We start from the raw sequence: 15079 nt of genomic DNA on the forward strand, positions 1-15079 counted from the left end.
TGCGGATCTTGAGTTTAGCTATGTTCTTTTCAGATGACATTTCCTGGTATCCTCTGTGATGAAAATCATGGGCTTGTTCATCTTTTGCCCTTTCTTTCTGTTGGACAGAATTTTCTGATTGTGTGCCTTTTTCTTACTGATATGTAGGCGTTTATTTCTTATTCTGGATGTGAATCTTTTCTCAACCTAATATCTTGCTGACTCAGGGAAAATCACAGCCTCTCAATTAATTTTTCTGTTAAAAACAGGACAAAAACATGGCTGGTGTAAAGATTAAATTAGATAAGAGAAGTAACCCTTTTTATTAACTACAGAGGACTACAAAAATAAGGATTTATGTTATCCAGCAACTTTCTCTGCAAACAAGAATTGAGACACATCTATTATTACCTGTTTTTTTCCTCAGCATCTACACAAAAGCAAAAAAAAAAAGTGTTGGAAGCTCTGCAAAATAAAGTTGAATAATGTCACCCTGTAAATTCTTAAAGAATAATTGCTGTTGGAGTGCAGGATGGCACATGAGACATCATTAGAGTGGTCGTGCTGTAAAGCAGCCATGTGATTATCCCAAGAGATTGATTTTTAAAAAGCATAAAGTGTACTTTAAAAATCCCTTTATTGAGGTATGATTGACACACCAAAAGCTGTACGTAGTTAATACATACAATTTGATGTGTTTGCAAATAAGCATACATCCATGAAACTCTCACCACAATCTATGACATAAACATAACCGTCAGCTCCCAAAGTTTCCTCCTACTGTCTTTTTAAACTTATAGTTAGAATTATTATTTCTATGATAAGAATACCTAACATAAGGTCTACCCTCTTAGCAAATGTTTAAGACTACCTTACAGCATTATTAGTTATAGATTCTGTGCCTCACTGGGGGTCTCTGTGGCTTGTTCATCTTATAGACTGAAACTTTGCAGCCTTGGACAGAGACACCCTCCCCATTCCCTTTCCCCCAAGTCCGGTCTCTGGCAGCCACCATTCTGCTCCATGTTTCTATGGGTTAGGTTATTTTAGATTTATTATGCAAGCGGAATCATGCAGTCTGTCTTTCTGTGTCTGGTTTCTTTCATTTAATATCATGTCCTCCAGGCTCATCACACTGTTGGAAAGAGCAGGGTTTCCTTCATTTTTGAGACTAAATACTATTCTGAAGTGCTCAGACTGAAAAGCAAAGGAGAGGTTGATTTTGGAAATGCTTTGTGTGCTGGTTTTTGTGGTTCCATAGCAGCCAGGGGTCCTGTGTCATCCAGTGAGATCCCAGGGTCAGGAAGGAGCGTGGGTCTTGTTGTGTGTGTGTGTGTGTGTGTAAGAGAGAGAGTAAGAGCCACCACATGGGGATGCCCTGGAGTTGAGTCACGTGTCACAGCCTATGTGACACTGCCCTCATCCCTCCCACGCTGGGAGGTTGTGAGGGCAGCTGCTGTCTCTCCATTTCCCAGGAGTAAACACTGAAATAGTGGACAGTGAATGCTTAATTAAGGAGTTGATTGGAGCCCAGGAGGTTTCCCAGCAGCCAGTGCGAGCTCTGCCCTCTGTGCAAGCTGGCCTGGCTGGGTCAGGGCCACGATGGACAGACAGTTGTTGAGGGTCTGGAGTCCCTGGAACCCATGCCCGGACCCTGTGCTATTTGCTCCCAGAAAGTTGTTGTTCCTCTGTCACTCAGTCATGTCCGACTCTGCAATCCCATAGGCTGCAGCATGTCAGGATTCCCCGTCCTTCACTGTCTGCTGGAATTTACTCAGACTCATGTCCATTGAGTTGGTGATGCATCCAACCATCTCACCCTCTGTTTGATCTCCTTGCAATCCAAGAGACTCCCGAGAATCTTCTCCAACACCACAGTTTGAAGGCATCGGTTCTTTGGCACTCAGCCTTCTTTATGGTCCAACTCCCACATCCATACATGACTACTGAAAAAACCATAGCTTTGACTAGACAGAACTTTGCTGGCACAGTAATGTCTCTACTTTTTAACATACTGTCTAGGTTGGTTAGACTTTATTTGGGGGGGCTCCAAAATCACTGCCGATGAGGACTACAGCCATGAAATTAAAAGGTGCTTGCTCCTTGGAAGAAAAGTTATGACCAACCTAGAGAGCATGTTAAAAAACAGAGACATTACTTTGCCAACAAAGGTCCATCTAGTCAAAGCTTTGGTTTTTCCAGTAGTCATGTATGGATGTGAGAATTGGACTATAAAGAAAGCTGAGTGCCAAAGAATTGATGCTTTTGAACTGTGGTGTTGAAGAAGACTCTTGAGAGTCCCCTGGACAGCAAGGAGATCCAGCTAGTCCATCCTAAAGGAAATCAGTCCTGAATGTTCATTGGAAGGACTGATGCTGAAGCTGAAACTCCAATACTTTGGCCCCCTGATGCGAAGAGCTGACTCATTTGAAAAGACCCTGATGCTGGGAAAGATTGAAGGTGGGAGGAGAAGGGGATGACAGGATGAGACAGTTGGATGGCATCACCGACTCAATGGACATAAGTTTGAGTAAGCTCTGGGAGTTGGTGATGGACCAGGAAGCCTGGTGTGCTGCCACAAAGAGTTGGACACAACTGAGCAACTGAACTGAGGTTAGTCATAGCTTTTCTTCCAAGGAGCAAGCGTCTTTTAATTTCATGGCTTCAGTCACCATCCGGAGTGATTCTGAAGCCCAAGAAAAAAAGTGTCACTGTTTCCATTGTTTCCCATCTATTTGCCACAAAGTGATGGGGCCGGATGCCATGCCCTTCAATTTTTTGAATGTTGAGTTTTAAGTCTGCTTTTTCACTCTCCTCTTTTTCACTTTCATCAAGAGGCTCTTTAGTTCCTCTTTGCTTTCTGCCATACTGTGGTGTCATCTGCATATCTGAGGTTATTGATATTTTTCCTGGAAATCTTAATTCCAGATTGAGCTTCATTCAGCCCAGCATTTCATATGATGTACTCTGCATATAAGTTAAATAAGGAGGGTGACAATATACAGCCCCAGGGGGTTGTGCCTGCCTGTTTCAAATCCCCTGGGCCTGGGTCTGGGGTCAGGGTTTGGAAACCCCTTTCTCACCCCTTCCCCCACCAAGAGTCCCAATGTTGGACCTCTGTGATTCCAGCCTCTGTGGGACATGACCACTGAGTTCAGCTTAATTTGCCGATAACTGATTTCACACAAGTGCAAGGGCAGCATGGGAGGCTGGCAGCTTCCGTGTCAGTGGAGGAGGACGAGGAAAGAGAGGAGACGCTTCCCTCCCAACTCCATAGGAGTCAAGGCTGTGGGTGGTGAGGACAAGGCTGGGAAGATGTGACGGGGCACTGGGTGGGAGGGGACGTTGCTGTGCAGACCTTGCAGGTCCTGGTTACCTGGCTGTGCCTTTGGGGGCCAGCCCAGGGTGGACTGGGAGGGTGGCCATCTTCTGTACTCACAACTTGAAAACTGGTGGCTAGGTCTCTTTTTATGTAACATAGATTTATTGTACATGAAATGATGTTCAGATAACTCGTTATCCTTGTGGGAAGAAAAAGAAGGTAGAGCTAAGTGCCTTCTGATGCAGCTGGACCACTGGCAGAAAGGTTTCTCCTCGGGTTGATTGCCCTTTGTCTCCCTGGTGCCCATAGTCCAAGGCCACAGGTCTGCCCAGGCTGCAGCTTCCTTCTTGGAGCCCCCGGGCTTGAGGAAGAGGAAGGAGGAGGGGGTGAGGCAGAAAAGGCCCCCGGGAGTTGAGGGGGAGCAAGGTCTTGGAAGGTGGAAGGTGCGTACGGTGGGTGTGAGGGCTCTTGGCTTTGGTGTTGCGGAGTCGAGGGAGCAAAGGGCATGTCTCATTCTTGGGACCCCATCTTCATCCCTCTGGTGATGTTTATCTCCCTGTCATCCTTTCTGAAGGTGCCCTCTTCCTGTCCTCCATGACTTGTCACCGTTTGTAATTACAGGCGTGTCATTGTCAAATTATATTATCCCACCGTCCACCCAGATTTTATATTCTGTGAGCTTGGGGACGATGTCTGTTCAGTTCACCGTGGTGTGTGTCAGGCTGGCATAATGCCCAAAACAGGAAGTGCTTCACAATTATTTTGTCACATGGGTATAATAAATGAACACTTGGTTGGACTACGGCTTATAGAAGGGGCTGTGTGCTGCCCTAAGGACCTGAGACTGCATTCTTTTAGCAGTGCAGCTGGAGGAGGGCAGAGAGCTATTCTGGAACTGAGCAGAGGTCAGACTGTGAGGGTCCTTTCTTGGCTGCTGTAACCAGCGTACCACTCAGTGGCTTAATGACACACATTTATTGCTCACAATTCTGGAGGCTGAGGAATCCAAGATCAAGACACCTACAGCTCTGATGTCTGGTGAGGGCCTACTTGCTGGTTCATAGAGGGCTGTCTCCTTGCTGGGTCTTCACATGGCAGAAGGGGTGAGGGAGCTCTTTGAAGTCCCTTTAATAAGGACAACAGTCTTAGTTCTGAGGGTGAACCCATCCCCATGGCCTAAACACATTCCAAAGACCCCACCTCCTAATACCATCCCAGTGGGGGGTAGGTTTCAACATAGATTTGGGGGTGACACAGGCATTCTGTCTTTGGAGGGGAAAGGACATGCTTCACTTGGGGATGGGAAGGAGATGCCACCGTGCCTTGTCACCATGCAGACAGAGAGCTGAGACTCAGCCAGCGGGTGGCCTGGGATGGGAGGTGGGGGCCCACCTTGGAAACACAGACAGGAGCCTCTCTGCTGGTCCTGCAGGCGTTTCCTGGGTCTCTGTGGAGGCCTCCCTACCCGCGTCGCTGCTCCCTCCGTTGGAGGCTGGCTGCGGCTCTGCGTTGATTACAGTTTGAAATGCTTGCTCAGTCCCATGCCACCTCACACCACAGAAATCCCGTTTCCCTCTAATGAGGTTTCAGCTGGCGTGTTGGAAAGAAGAAAGGCTTTTAATTAGATTGGTCGTAATTGAGCTCCCAAACCACAGAAGGCTTTCTCTCAGAAGATAAAGACACAGATGCAATTAAGAGAAAGAAGCCACCTGAATGGAACACTGGCTAATTTTAAGTCCATTAAAAACAACAATTCCTTAATAAGTTGAGGCAAGGGACATATGTCCTGAAAGAGTTTATCAGTGCTTTCAAATAGCACTGGGATCAGACTGGAACTAGAGCCCTCATGCACTGCAGATGCATGGCTTTGTCAGGGACTGTTCACTCTGCACAGAGGGAGGTTAGCTCCACAGATTTTTCTACCCAAACCCCTGGCAAGTGTTATTTTGCAAAAGGAGCATGTATTTTTCTTGTGACCAGACTGGCAACTTCTTCTGGACATAGCCCCTGGCCTGAGGTCCCTGGGATGTGGTCCCCTGTCTTTCTCTGGGTAGCCTGATCCCCTCTATGAGATTTACCTTCCTGCCCCCACTGTCATCTCTCAGAGGTGCCCAGGCCGAGCTGCTGGGGCAGGGACATTGATGTGTCCAAGAATCTCTGCCAGCTCCTTACACGTTCAACACATTTGTATTTTAATGAGAAGCAGCATTCATTTCTCACTTGCATCCCTGCCCTGTGACCACGCCCCAGCAGATGGTGTTCTTTCTGCCACTGGGTCTCTTTATGTGAATGCTACCAGGGAGCCAGGCCAGGTAGTTCCTGTTGAAGGAGCTCAAGGTCTCAGCCTCAGGGCATCTCAGCATTAATAAGCACTTTCTCCTGGAGGGGGTGAAATTGCTAGTTTGTGGAGTCTTTTTCAGTGGGAATTGAACACGAAATGCTGAACAACGACATTCTTAGTAGAATTACTACAGGAAACTTGCTCATTTTTCTCCGTGCCCACCCTGGCTTTTGCTAGCCACTTTTGGGCCTTGCCAGTCATGATAAAAAAACTGATTGCATCCCAGTTGGAAAGGCGTGAAGTTGGCTAGCATCTTCTTTGGGTGCCCAGTGCAAGGGCGAAGCCACTGTTGATATGCTGCCTCACACTCCCTGGACAGAATGCAGACTTGGCACCCTTCTGGAGCCCACACTCAGGTTGGAAATGTGGAAAGAGGGCTCTTGACCCAGATCCAGGTGTGAATGTTTCCTTCATAAAGTCAGCTCAACTTTCTGACCCTTAGTTTGCTCACCTGGACAGGATTTACCTTGCTTGTTTGTGTTAAGGGCCTGTTGTGCTGCCTGGTTGAGGAAGGATGGAAGAGAAGGGAGGCAGACCCAGGGAGAAATGGGGCTCACACAGCGTGTTAGCAAAGGGCAGCAGCTGTCACAGGAGGGCTCCCTTTCCTGGGGGAGGGAAGCCTAAAATGTTTCAATTTGCTTAAAACTCTATTCATTCTTGTAATAAACTTGACTTTAAATGATTGGAATTTGCACCCAGTCTCATGTTTTTTAAGTACACTAGTGATTTTAAAAAGTTTAAGTAAAAATAAGTTAAACTGTTAGCAGGTATCATCTCTGGATGGTGGGGTTGAGGGGTTTTAATTTCCTCCTCTCTACTTTTCTATCTTGTGTAAGAGCTCTGTAATGAATGTGTAAATAGAAAAGCTTCGCTCCAGGGAAATGCTGGAGTATATTTGGAAGTGCTTGATGAATTCTAATTTCCACACACACCAACCATCCCAACCATCAGACTGGTGCATGAATAATGGTATCATTTTCTCGTAGGTAAACTATATAAACCGATCTTTGACTTTTTTTATTTTTTTCCTTTAAAGGATGAGAAGAACCAAGTGTTGACCACCAACATTTGGCTACAAATGGTAAGTTGCAACAGTGGCGGTCCTCGCCCATGGGGCTTCCTGCTCTTGGATCCGAGATGCCTCAGCTGCAATTGCAGGCAAGGTCCCTGAGAGTATCCAGGACTGTCTTGCCTGCCTCCATGTTTGCCAACAGCAAAGGAGACCACCCTACCTTTGCATGTCCTGCACTACACCCTGCAAGGCTTAGTGCATGCTCTTGCTTCATAACAGACTTGGGGACGTTTCAAAAGCGGAAACATGCACGTAAGTTGTAAGTTTCAGGTCTGCATGTTAATGTCCACAGCATGTACATAAATGATCCCCAGAGCTCCAGAGTGCCTGCCCAGCTCCCCCTGTCTCTCTCTGTGCATGTCTGAATATGGCAGAGCAGTGCTCAAGCCAGAAGCCTTCACACTTCCTGCTCTAGTGATCTCTGCAAGAGTTTTGAGATGTTGTATTTTTTCATTCATGGATTTTTTTACCTTGCCATCTAAAGTTCTAACCTAGATTAACTAACTACAAAATATGTCACTTCCATCCAGTTGTAAATTTAAACATTTTAAAGGAAAACTGTCAGTCTCTATTTTAAATTGAATCTATTTAAATTCCATATAATTTGACACACCTATCATTAATCAAAAAACATATACAAACATGCCCTTCTTTACCTGGTGGATATTTTACATAGTCCCTTTTTCTCTCTGCACTTACCTTTCTTTTCCACACAGAATTTTATCCTTGAACGTCCATTTATTAATGATTCGGACTAGGTTCTCTCCAATGTAAATATTTACATAAAAATTATTCCTTCAGAAAAGTGTTAAGAATTTTTCTTCTGGATTGACTTAGGATTACAGTGATTATTGGTACATAATTCATCAAGGTGAAACTAATTATAAATTTTAATAATTATTAAACAAAAAATTGGAAATCTACCTCTCTACCAAAGATGGGGCTTTGTTTTAAATTCATTAATACGTTCATAGATGACTGGTTTTTATTGCCAAAATTGAGACATAGATACAGATTTCACCATCAATTCTATAACTTTAAAAAATAGAAGTAGTAACATGTACAGTTCAGAATGAGGGGCAGTTTGTGATAGCAGCATTACTCATTTCCTTGAACTTCTTACAGATTATATGCCAAAAATAATAGAGTTTGAGGGTCTTCACTGCAGGATTTAAAGCAGCTTGCCTCAGTGCGTGGATCCCACCTGCACACCTGTGTCCTCCAACTCCAGCTTCCCTCCTTTTGCCAAGGGCGCAGGGTCTGTCCTCCCATGGAAGCCAGCCCTTCCGCAGTGGATGTCGTCCTGTCTCCTGGCACCTGCTGAGAGCAGGGCTTTCACAGCTGCCCCTGTTGCCTCAAGCATCACAATAGTGTCTGTGTCACCCTCAGTATACAAATATACTGCCCTCTGGGGCTTCCCAGGTGGCGCTAATGGTAAAGAACCTGCCCATCAGTGCAAGAGACAAAAGAGACGTGGGTTTGATCCCTGGATTAGGAAGATCCCCTGGAGGAGGTCATGGCAACCCACTCCAGTATTCTTGCCTGGGGAGTCCCATGGATCGAGGAGCCTGTCCATAGGGTCACACAGAGTCGGACACAACTGAAGTGACTTAGCATGCACGCATACTGCCCTCTGTCCCCATGAACCCGCCTAGTGACTCCCTGGTTTTCTCTCACTTTTACAGCAACATTCCCCTGAGCAGTGCCCTCCCACCCCAGCTGTCCTCAGTCTCTCCCTTTGCATTCTCACTTCAACTCACCTTCATCTGGCTGTGTGTGCAGGTGTGCTCAATCGTGTCTGACTCTTTGCAGCCTCATGGACTGTAGCCCGCCAGGCTCCTCTGTCCATGGAATTTTCCAGGCAAGAATACTGGAGTGGGTTGCCATTTCCTTCTTCAGGCTGTGTGTGAGCAAATCATTAACCCTCACCCAGGTTACTACATATTATGAGTAATATTTTTCCCCAATTTTTTAATGAGAATTTTCAGCTATACCAAGAAGTTGAATTTATACTGAGCACCCATATACTTGCCTCCTGGATTCTATAACTGCTTTTACTATACTTGCTTTAGCCCGAATCTGACCTTCTATTCATCTAGTTTATTTTTAAATTAAGCTAAAAAGTAGAAGAGTGAGCAGTGGTGTCCTTTCATCCACATATTTCACAGAGATCTCAGAGTCCAGAGGTATTTTTCTTTCTTTCAAGGTAAAAGTATTTGCATACAATGCAGTGCACAAATCCGAAAAGTATATCTGACAGTGAATTGACAATAATACCTTCAGATCTGTGGCCCCCACCCCTATCCCATGCAATCAAGACTGTCATATAGCTCTGGGAATTCTGAGGCTAATGCAAATGCTTTCTTTTTGACATAAAACCGTCCATTTCCCATGCCCTCTGAAGTGCAGAGCTGATGTGGACATTTTTCTCCTGGAAGGAGAGACACACTGAATTTGCTCCTGACATGTCAAGTCATGTTTCTCTGAGCCTCTATTTCTTAGTCCTCAGTAAGTGATTGGTCTTCAGCAATGAATGTGATTTGGCATTTTTTTTTTTTTTTGTTTAACAGATGTTGGTTTCCAGGAAAAAACATAACTGGATTATTACTTACTGTGTTGAGTTCAGGTGCTCCATAAATAGACACCCTCACTTTGGAGGATGTCAGCAGAGGCCTCTAAATTTCTTTCAAGCACAGCATATTTCTAATTAAGACTTGCATTTGCGGAAGCATCTGCAGCTTCATTTGTTTTAAAACTCACCTTTTTATCTCATGTACCTATTCAACTAATCTTTTCAAGCACCTGCTTTGTGGAAAAGCATTGCAAGACTATGCATGGGGGGCCCAGAAAAGGATGAAACCCATTTTCTACTTCCAAACCATTTCCAATCTGGCTGTGTAATTTACACTCTAAAGAAGGTTCAGATATCAAGACCAAGTACCTACCTAGAGAATTGGCAGGAGGCAGGCTGGCTGTGTAGACTGTGGAGTTGGCAGCCGGGGGGATTCTCCTTGATTTACAGAAATCAAAGGGAGAAGAGGAAAGGCACGGACTCTGTGTATGTGGTGATGGGGAGCCCGAGTGTTTCTAGGGGTGAGCTCAGTAATTAATGCTTCTTTCCAGGTGCCTACCCTGTGGAAAACAAGCTGGGCACCTTTGTAATGTATGTCCTTATAAAGCTGGGTGGAACATTTTATCTGGCACCTGCAGCTGTAATAACAGCTCCCAGCTGAATTTTAAGGAATCACAAGAATCTTGGATTTAGAACAGACCTGAACAGTTATCTAATCAAAACCTCTGCCCTACTTTGTTTCCATCTGGAAAGCCTTGGTATTCCTACTGTGGCCTCAGCATGGACCTGGGGAACTTAGACGCCACTCCAACAGGCCTTGGAAGCTGCCCCAGAGCCATTTATAAGACAACCACGTTGGTTCCTGCTCTTTGTGTTTCCCAAACTTGTGAGCAGCCTGGCCTGCCCAGCCTGGGTAATGGGGACAGAGGAGAAGTGAGGCTCCATGCTGAGGAGGGTCAAGGCAAGAGTCCCTCGGGAGGGAGGGAGAAACCTAGACAGGAAGGGACAGAGGGTCCAGGAAGTTGCTCTCAGCAGTTGGTTTTACTCTCCCTTATTTCATGTTGCTGAATTCCTGTTCTGAAAAACTGAATCCACATAATCTTTTCTCTAGGTATTTAAACTCTGAGGTCAACATCCTACAAATGATAGGTTCCCTATACATTCAGAGAGAAGAGGCAGAAAGAATTCTCTTTGACATACAGTTTGTTGATTGTGTTTCCTTTTCTCTTACCTGCCCTTGATTTGTAGGAATTTATAGTTATTTAGAGAACCTGACGGAGAAGGCAATGGCAAGCCACTCCAGTACTCTTGCCTAGAAAATTCCATGACAGAGGAGCCTGGTAGGCTGCAGTCCATGGGGTCGCCAAGAGTCGGACACGACTGAGCGACTTCACTTTCCCTTTTCACTTTCATGCATTGGAGAGGAAATGGCAACCCACTCCAGTGTTCTTGCCTGGGGAATCCCAGGGACAGGGGAGCCTGGTGGGCTGCCGTCTATGGGGTTGCATAGAGTCGGACACGACTGAAGTGACTTAGCAGCAGCAGCAGAGAACCTAAAGGAAGAGAATGGGTTTGATCTCTCTATTTACTTCTTTAAATACCTAGGAGGAAGCAGCTAGTGTATTTTTTCTCCTTATTAGTTTTATCATTTGGGGAGTCCTGTCAGACATAATCTGATTTAATCTATGAGAAGAACTGACAGAAGCCATTTCAGTTTCTAAAGAGATGTTTGAGCCATTCAGAGACTTAAAAGAACTTGCTTAAAAAAAAAAAAAAACTATCTTCTTTAATTTTGAATTTTTGAAATTTTGACCATTCTTCTGGTTTCAGATTTCCCATCCTTCTGCTTATTTTCCACCTCCTAATTCTAATTATGGAATTAATAGCATCATAGAATATTAGATTCTAAACCGTATTTATTTCTGAAATGCTTACCTTCTTCATTTTGCATTCTTTATCAAAATAGAAGTGCTACATATGTTGCTTATAGATGAGAGGTCAGTGGCTTGCTTAGGGCCATAAGAGCAACCCACCATTAAGTAAAACCTATGTCCACTGAGAGAAGAAAGCTTTGGGACAGAAGAAAGGAGGAGGCCCGCTCTCTTCCTCCGAGATCAGAACAGTTGATGGAAGAATGTTCAGAGCATGTGTGTGTGAGGTGTTACCTGACACCAACAGCTTGGCTCTATTCTGAGTTAGCATTTGATCCTTCAGGTACGGGCTCATTCCCATAAACTGCCTCCATTTGAGACACCGATTGCAGATGGGGGCCGAGTGACCCACGCTTCTGTCCAGCTGAGTTCAAATTCAGACACTCCCATTCCCTGCCTCACATTCAGTACTTTTCCTTGAATAGCTCCTGGAACTCAAGAGAAACCTTTATCTTTGTTTAAAATTTATTATTTTATGTAATATAATATAAAGGATGGGCTTCCCTGTTGACTCTGGGAGGATTGGCACTTCTAGGTTCATGCCTGTTTCCAGGTGCCTGCATGTGGTAGCCGTGCCCACTGCTGTCTATACACAGATTTTGCTCAGCACCTCTGCCCTCAAGGCTCTGTGATCTGAGCAGGCAGGAGTACTTTGGAGGATAGAACCCTACCCCCTGCTTGTTTATGGGCCCTTTTCCACATCCATTCTTAGGAAATCTTCATGAAAACCCAGGACAATGCTGCACTGAGGTTCCTGCTCCAACTCCTGACACTGAGCTGGCCTTTGCTCTCTCCACCTTTGGCTGAAGCTCAGTTGTTACAGCTCTCATGTCCTCTGGGATGTTGTGAAAGGGAGGATCCCTTTTCCTCTCAGAGTCATTTTTTATCACACGCCTCCCAAGGCCATGTGACTTACTTGCTTCAACACTTTATCTCTTTGAATCCTTATAGTACCTGATAAGGTGCTGCTGCTGCTGCTGCTGCTGCTAAGTGCTTCAGTCGTGTCCGACTCTGTGTGACCCCATAGACGACAGCCCACCAGGCTCCGCCGTCCCTGGGATTCTCCAGGCAAGAACACTGGAGTGGGTTGCCACCTCTACACACGAGCAAAATGCAACTCAGAGAGGTGGTTTACCTGCTAGAGCTGACACAGCTCTTCTCTGCTAGAGCTTTGGGTACAAACCAAAGTCTGTTTGATCCTAAAGCTCCCAGTGGTCCTCTGTTTCTGCTGAGAGGATGATAGAGACCAAATTTGGCTTTAGGCTAAGGGAGACCCCTAGAAGAGCAGCCCACCTTGTTGGGATGCAGGTTTTCCCTGTGCAGACAGGTTAGTGGGGAAGAACCAACCACAGTAGAGCCTGGGAGTCACCCAGCTTGAAGTCAAAAAATGAAGTTCTGAGTCTTGACCCCAGTGACCGAAAAAAAGTTGTCACTTCTCCAGGCCCCAGTTTTCTCTTGTAAATAGGAGTAGGCATGCTGGCATCCCGGTGTTCTGGTGAGCATGGTACACATAGAAGACACTGAGCAAGCAGGCTGGCTGAGCATGTCCTGGGGCACATGAGGCTAAGTAGGAGCATAGGTAGGGGAGATGGGAGGGGTGAGGAATTGCCAGGGAGGCTCCCTGCAGCTCAGACCTGGTACCCTTAAGAGAGGTTTGTGTTTGACCAACAAAGTGCTCCCTCTTCCCTGCTTCTCCTCTTGCTGTGGCCATCCTATCAGCAGGCAGAATAGATGGGCATCTATTTGCCACACCTACCTTCCTGGGCAGTTCTGGGAGTCCTGGGGCCCTGAGCAGGGTAGTGGGGAAGATGAATACCAGACTCTGTGCTAATCAGCTGCCGACCCAGAGGAGCATCCGGATATGAGAACATGGTCAGGAAAGCACAGGTGTTGGGCATGGAAGGGCTTATGCCCAGAACATGGGAGAGAAAAGAAGGGAACACTGGGCAAAGGGGGCAGAGCTGGAGCCGCTGGAGCAAATACAGTGAGGCCTTCCTGCAGAACTTGAACGAGATTGGCTCTTTCTGGGTGCTGTGCTGTCCTGTCCTCCCCCAGCCACACACTTCTAATTTAGAAACATCAGCCAGGTGGGTCACCATCCTGAATGCCCCCAATGATACTGCAGCATGTTGTTGTTGTTTAGTTGCTAAGTTGTGTCCTACTCTTCTGCAACCCTGTGGACTGTAGCCTGCCAGGCTCCTATGTCGATGAGATCTCCCCAGGCAAGGGTCGCCATTTCCTTCTCTAGGGGATCTTCCCAATACAGGGGTCAAACCCACATCTCCTGCATTGCAGGCGGATTCTTTACCAGTGAGTTACCAGGGATACTTCAAATATTTAAGTATCAATATATCCTCCTTCTCATGGTCCATGACTCTGAAGTGCTGATCAGTTAGTTCAGTTGCTCAGTCATGTCTGACTCTTTGTGACCCCATGGACTGCAGCACGCCAGACTTGCCTGTCCATCACCAACTCCCAGGGCTTGCTCAAACCCACGTCCATCGAGTTGGTGATGTCATCCAACCATCTCATCCTCTTTCGTCCCCTTCTCCTCCTCCCTTCCATCTTCCCCAACATCAGGGTCTTTTTCAGTGAGTCAGTTCTTTGCCTCAGGTGGCAAAAGTATTGAAAGTAAAGAAATACTGACACTTACCTGCATATTCCCTCTTCTCTGACTAACTGGGATGCTTGTCTGCCCTTTCCAGAGAATGGTGGGATCTCTGGGGCATGCCCTTTGACCGCTATTGCCAGTTTCAGTAGCTCTGGACCCACAACCCCTTGACAGCAATTCTCAAATTTCAGCAGCTCTGAACATGACAGGGTTTTTTGTTTGTTTATGTTTTTATGACTTTACATCAAACTGAGCAGGTCTAAAATCAAACAAATTGATATGCAGTTGAGGCATTTATTTTCAGTATAAATATGCATGTTTTGCTGCAGAAATAATGATTAATTATGAGGAATTGCCCCTGGGCCAGCTTGGAGTGTTGCTTCACATACCTTTTTAAATCTGAGAAAGTTTGCACTCGGAGCAGGTGACTCCAGGGGGACTGAATACAGGATGGGGGCCTTTATGGCGTCTGCTCTGATTATGCACACCTGTAGGAGCTGGTAAGTCCAAACTTGGCAGCCTTGCAGTCCTGGCTGGGTGCTGCTGGTTGCCCAGCAGTGCAGGTGGGGTCCTACCTGAGCAGTCTTTACAAAGCCAGTGGACCTCAGGTAGCTCTGGGGTGCGTGGTCTGGGGGCAGAGAACTCCAACAACTGACCTTCCTCTTACAAAGAGCCCTCAAGAACCAGTTTCAGGTTTAGCCCAGAGAGACACACTCATGTTCACATGCTTATAAATATTTCCCAAGTCTTACTTTGTACCCTCGTGTCCTGATTCAGTGTTTTTAGTACCAGTGCCCATGTTTGCATTTTTGAGTTGTGGTGTCAGAAGCAGTATTTCTACCTGAAAATAATAATTAAAATCTAAATATAGGCCCTTAGATATTTCTGAGAGGTACCCCTGCAGCTACATGAAGTTTTTTTATGGCAATAAATCTACATTTTTCCAATCTAGTTCTTATTCTAACTGAAATAATGAATTTATTTGTCCAAAGTGCCCTAAAACTTTGAAAGCAAAACAGTTTTTATTTGGCTAGGAAAAAAACCCATCTGCTACAGGAGAGAAGGGCTTGGGGGCATGCAGTAGACTGGAATTAACTTTAATGCTACCCTCTGACTGTGGTCATGGTGACAGCAGGATCTTAAATGTGATTTTTATGCTATTCATGGTCATTTAGTAAGGGATTATTTAATTCCCAGTTTCCATATATTTTACAGATAGCAACTCAATTATGTAAATAAGTGTCTGGAACT

General features: G+C 45.6%; 1 protein-coding gene across 1 annotated transcript in view; it reads left to right on the forward strand.

The window, feature by feature from the left end:
* LOC129550392 (neuronal acetylcholine receptor subunit alpha-7) overlaps positions 1-15079 on the forward strand; it is a 145887-nt gene that overhangs the window by 52435 nt on the left and 78373 nt on the right. The window contains exon 3 of the mRNA XM_055417998.2: positions 6679-6723. Within this exon, the coding sequence (XP_055273973.1) occupies positions 6679-6723 (45 nt within the window). The remainder of the gene's footprint in view (positions 1-6678; positions 6724-15079) is intronic.

Source organism: Moschus berezovskii, chromosome 21, assembly GCF_049115385.1.
Source record: "Moschus berezovskii isolate FMDL1 chromosome 21, NW_MosBer_1.0, whole genome shotgun sequence".
Lineage (NCBI taxonomy): Eukaryota > Metazoa > Chordata > Mammalia > Artiodactyla > Moschidae > Moschus > Moschus berezovskii.